Below are 4,185 nucleotides of genomic sequence, written 5' to 3' on the forward strand. Positions count from 1 at the left end.
AATGTAAAGAGTGTTTGCACACACGTGACACAACATAGTTCGCCATGATGGATGGCTAAATCTGGAGGTTAAATTTGAATGTATTAACTAATCACACCAGCGTTTACGTATGCAAATTTAAAGGTATGACTCTTCTTGGTTTAACCAACCAGTATGGTGTCTGTAACGTACAAACACGTGATTTATCAAAAGTCATGATATGTTTTTAATCTGACCTAATCTGAGGTCAAGTTCAACAGCTTTTGCATCCTGATATGTCAAAGGTCAGGCATTCGGCCAATCGCAACGTAACGATAAACTTAGTTTTGACCGGACGCTTAGGTCGCGTAATTGTGACATTCACGTAACAGCGTTTGATTTGCTCCTCAATCTTTTATAACAGACAACCACCATAGGAGAAAATTTGGCAACAATTGATCAGAAACTGTGCCCGTCAATTGTAGAGAGTTATTGCCGAACAACATGAATATTCGTAGTTTTTTTCTTATTATCAGATCTTAAACGTTTGGAGGATGCCACACTTGCAATCAGAATTGATGCTACAGCCGTCGTTTCAACGTGGAACTAAATCTTCTTGGAAAATCTTGCATTGCAGCATACTCTATTGAGGCACGATCGGGTCCATATATCAGAACAGGCGGCACTTAGAAGGTTTTGTAGAAATCTCTGAAGATTGCACCATAAATTTCCTCTGTACGAAATATTTACATTATCTTCTTACCTGATTCCTTCTCTAAAACATTAAGACTCTCAATCCGTTATTCTTTGTCATATTGACACGTAACTGCGGTTTGATACGATGGTAATTCAATTGGTCCCCTTAATATTTCATCAATAAAATTTTCTACAGCAAAAGAAAGAACCTGCAACAACAGTACCTACTGTACATCTTGAAACTTTTGCGGTGGTTTCATTTTCGCGATGACATGACCGTCGCGAAGTCATTACACAACAAATATACAACTGCAATGTTTACAGCGAATATTCTACTATAACCAGTGATCACGGCGAATGTACAATTTACATGTCTCAACCGCGAATAATGGAAAACATCGCGAAAATTAAAACCTGATTTTTCCCTTCAACGCGAAAAAGAACCACCGCGAAAGTCAATGGTAATAACCACTACGTCATCGTCAGCTAATCAGAAAGACGACTAAAAATAGACAATAAGGTTGCACTTCTGGTGGCGATTTTGACCTTACAATTTCAATACAGTTATTCACTACTACTAACATCTACGAATCGGACATTGCAAGAGGTGCCATGCACTCCACTATAAGTTACTTGGCCATGCTCACCTGCTAATTTCACTGCAACAGGTTGTCCATGGCAACCCACGGGTAAGATATCATGATTGTAAAATTAATACAGGCTATAACCGTGGTCTGTGACACTTTCTTAGAAATTTAAATTTAATCTCATACAGATTTTACCTACTAGTTTTCCAGAAAGTCTGGGTACTGTTGCAAGCGTATCTGATTGTGGGAAGATGATACACATACAATCAATGCCAAATGACTTTTGAGGAGGCCCTTGCACCTTCCGGCACCATGTGGTCAATTTTCTTTTAGAATGAAGCATTTCTGCAGGTTACGCATAAACTTTATGTGTTTCTTCCACAACAAAAACACCCTTATCTTCTCCAGTCTTCTTCAGTACGACTGCCCAAGTGATCACGTGACCTAATTCAAGCTTAACGTAAGCGATGGTATCACGTGATTAATGCTATACGTTCAGTCTTCCTGAAGAAGACTGGAGACCTAGTCACAAATTTGGTATTCCGATTGTTCGTGTTGAAAACAGTCAAATTCTGCCGTATGGTAGTTTGATTTAATCTAGATTGGAGCCGCAAAGTTACAAAATGTTCTAAAGGTTTCATGTCACCATTAGGAATTGCTGCTTCATATTTTTAGACACAGAGAAAGATGGAGTTTTTCTTAGGCGTCGAACCTCCACCGCTGCGAGTCCTGCCCTGTGCAGCGGACGGCCTTGACCTCTTTCTTCTCCTGTCGCTCCTCGGGGTCAAAGTGCAGGCACTTGCCGTGGTAGGCATTGTAAACGGAGCCGTCCTGCACAGAGGTCAATGTCAGAGGTCAGATAAGTACAACTGCCGTGCGTTGCATCTTATTCGCGAGTTAGAACCATTCGTTACTTCAGGAAATTCGCATAGAACATTTTGAATCATTATCATAGGATAAAATCTCTCCTCAAGATAAAGTAACAAAAGCTTGGGTGCCATCCGATTTCTACCGGGGCTCCTTACACTCGATATATTTTTTTAGGGTAAATAAACAAAAATGCCAAAGCCACAAACTGAGAACCATTACATGTTTGATCCATGGACCACGCCTCTTAACTTGTCTGCTCTCCCTTTATTTTCTGAACGAACTCTGAACCATGACCCTTTGGAACCCGTACCTCTGAACCATGACCCCTCACCTCTCTGATCTGCCATTTTTGCTGTGCGGGTACGTTATTACCCGAGGTGCAGTGCATCAGCACCACGAACTCCCCTCCTTGCGCCTCCACACACATCTCCTTCCCTCCTGTGTTGTGCCGGAACTCCTCGCGGCTGTTCAGCTCAAAATACTGGATAGGAAACAAAATAGCATTTTTCAACACACTCGTTTTTTTTCTTTACACGCGTTTTTCTCCCCCCTCTCCTATGCTATTATTTGAAGCATAGAAATGTCGACACGACGCTGCGAACGTTAGATGCAAAATTATATTTTTCTACCGACGTTTCTTCAGATTCTCTGATGGTTTTATCAGCCTGAGGACAAAGCAAACATTAAAATACCTGACACGCCTTGTCGCATTGGAAACTTCACTTTGCCTTGACGAAGACAGCAATGTCGGTAAAGACAAATATGTGTAACAAGGAAAAATAGCTTAAGTTGAACATTTAATTGATGGAATTCGATCGAACTTAATGGAATTAGTTACGGGTGTTGGAAAGACATCTTGTTATTTGGCCTTAACTAGGCAATCATGCTGAATTAAGTTGTCCTCACCTGATTCCCGCCCATGCCGTGACATCCCCACATGGTGGGTCTTTTCCCGGCATTCTCTGCACCCTCAGAGTCGAAGCAGAGGTTTGAGGCACTGTTTCGTAACTGCAGAAAATATTCACATTTTAGGAGAGCTGGTATCACCCGAACAAATGACGATTGCGACTGATTCAAAATACCTCATGATGAAAACACCTGTCACATAACACAGGTTTGACATACCAGGGCCTACAGTGCAGTTAATGTTTCTCACTGCACCCAGGTAACAGACATTACAATGGCGAAAAACTAACCGAGAGTGTCTTGAAGCTTTCAGTCATTGTAGTAATATTAGGAAACCGAGTCCTATCGGTATATAAGGTATTTGGAATATTTCTAACTCCTCTTAGATGGCAGCTAGCTTTGAAGGAAGTTTTTCCATTCTATACTCAATTCTCGGGTCTTTGAGAATGGAACATGTTAAACGGTCTATTGGTTTACTCCCCCAAGCAGAGGTTCGGCTCCGGTTGTTTTTTAAATGTGTATTTAGACATAAAGAAAACGGTACAAAATAGAAAGACCGATAAAAAGGTAAACAAAAGTAAAAAAAACAGCCTGAACCTCTGCTTGGATAAGGTATTGTTTCTTTCTTGTAATCTCAACATAATATAATATGCTAATTCCCTACTCACCGCGCCCGAGCGGCCAGGCCTGTCCTCGGGAACGTACATGTCCGGCATGATGGTCTGCATGAACCACTTGAAGGGTTTACAGTGAAGCTTGTCCTTCAGGTCTAGTCGTGCAGAGACGTCACCGTACCTCTCCTGAAACGAAACGGAAATGACGTCAGGGATACCGGAAATGACGCACAAACGGTTTGCAGTGAAGCTTGTCCTTTAGGTCTAACCTGGCAGACACGTCTCCGTACCTCTCCTGTAACGAAACGGAATTGACGTAAGGGATATCGCAAATGACGGCATCCGTACTGACCATTTTGGTGCGTGGGTTCTTCCTGTAGAACATCTTTTTCTAATAGTCCATCCGGAGAAAAACAACAGCAGCAGCAGAATACTAGTACCATCTGTACTGACACACCAGCCAACCAGCAGGCCTTGGACATTTTTCTTGATCAGCTACCACACATACAAATTGCGAAAAGGAAGCACTGTAAGAACCTGATAGGCTTACTGGG

General features: G+C 41.8%; 1 protein-coding gene across 1 annotated transcript in view; it reads right to left on the minus strand.

The window, feature by feature from the left end:
- Positions 1-371: 371 nt before the first annotated feature.
- LOC118427904 (polypeptide N-acetylgalactosaminyltransferase 12-like) overlaps positions 372-4,185 on the minus strand; it is a 15,564-nt gene continuing 11,750 nt past the window's right edge. Inside the window, exons 8-12 of the mRNA XM_035837867.1 lie at positions 3,922-3,926; positions 3,686-3,887; positions 3,018-3,119; positions 2,443-2,592; positions 372-2,072 (exon numbers count right to left, since the gene is read on the minus strand). Coding sequence (XP_035693760.1) covers positions 1,941-2,072; positions 2,443-2,592; positions 3,018-3,119; positions 3,686-3,887; positions 3,922-3,926 — 591 coding nt within the window. The 3' untranslated portion in view covers positions 372-1,940. The remainder of the gene's footprint in view (positions 2,073-2,442; positions 2,593-3,017; positions 3,120-3,685; positions 3,888-3,921; positions 3,927-4,185) is intronic.

Source organism: Branchiostoma floridae, chromosome 12 (genome assembly GCF_000003815.2).
Source record: "Branchiostoma floridae strain S238N-H82 chromosome 12, Bfl_VNyyK, whole genome shotgun sequence".
Taxonomy (NCBI): domain Eukaryota; kingdom Metazoa; phylum Chordata; class Leptocardii; order Amphioxiformes; family Branchiostomatidae; genus Branchiostoma; species Branchiostoma floridae.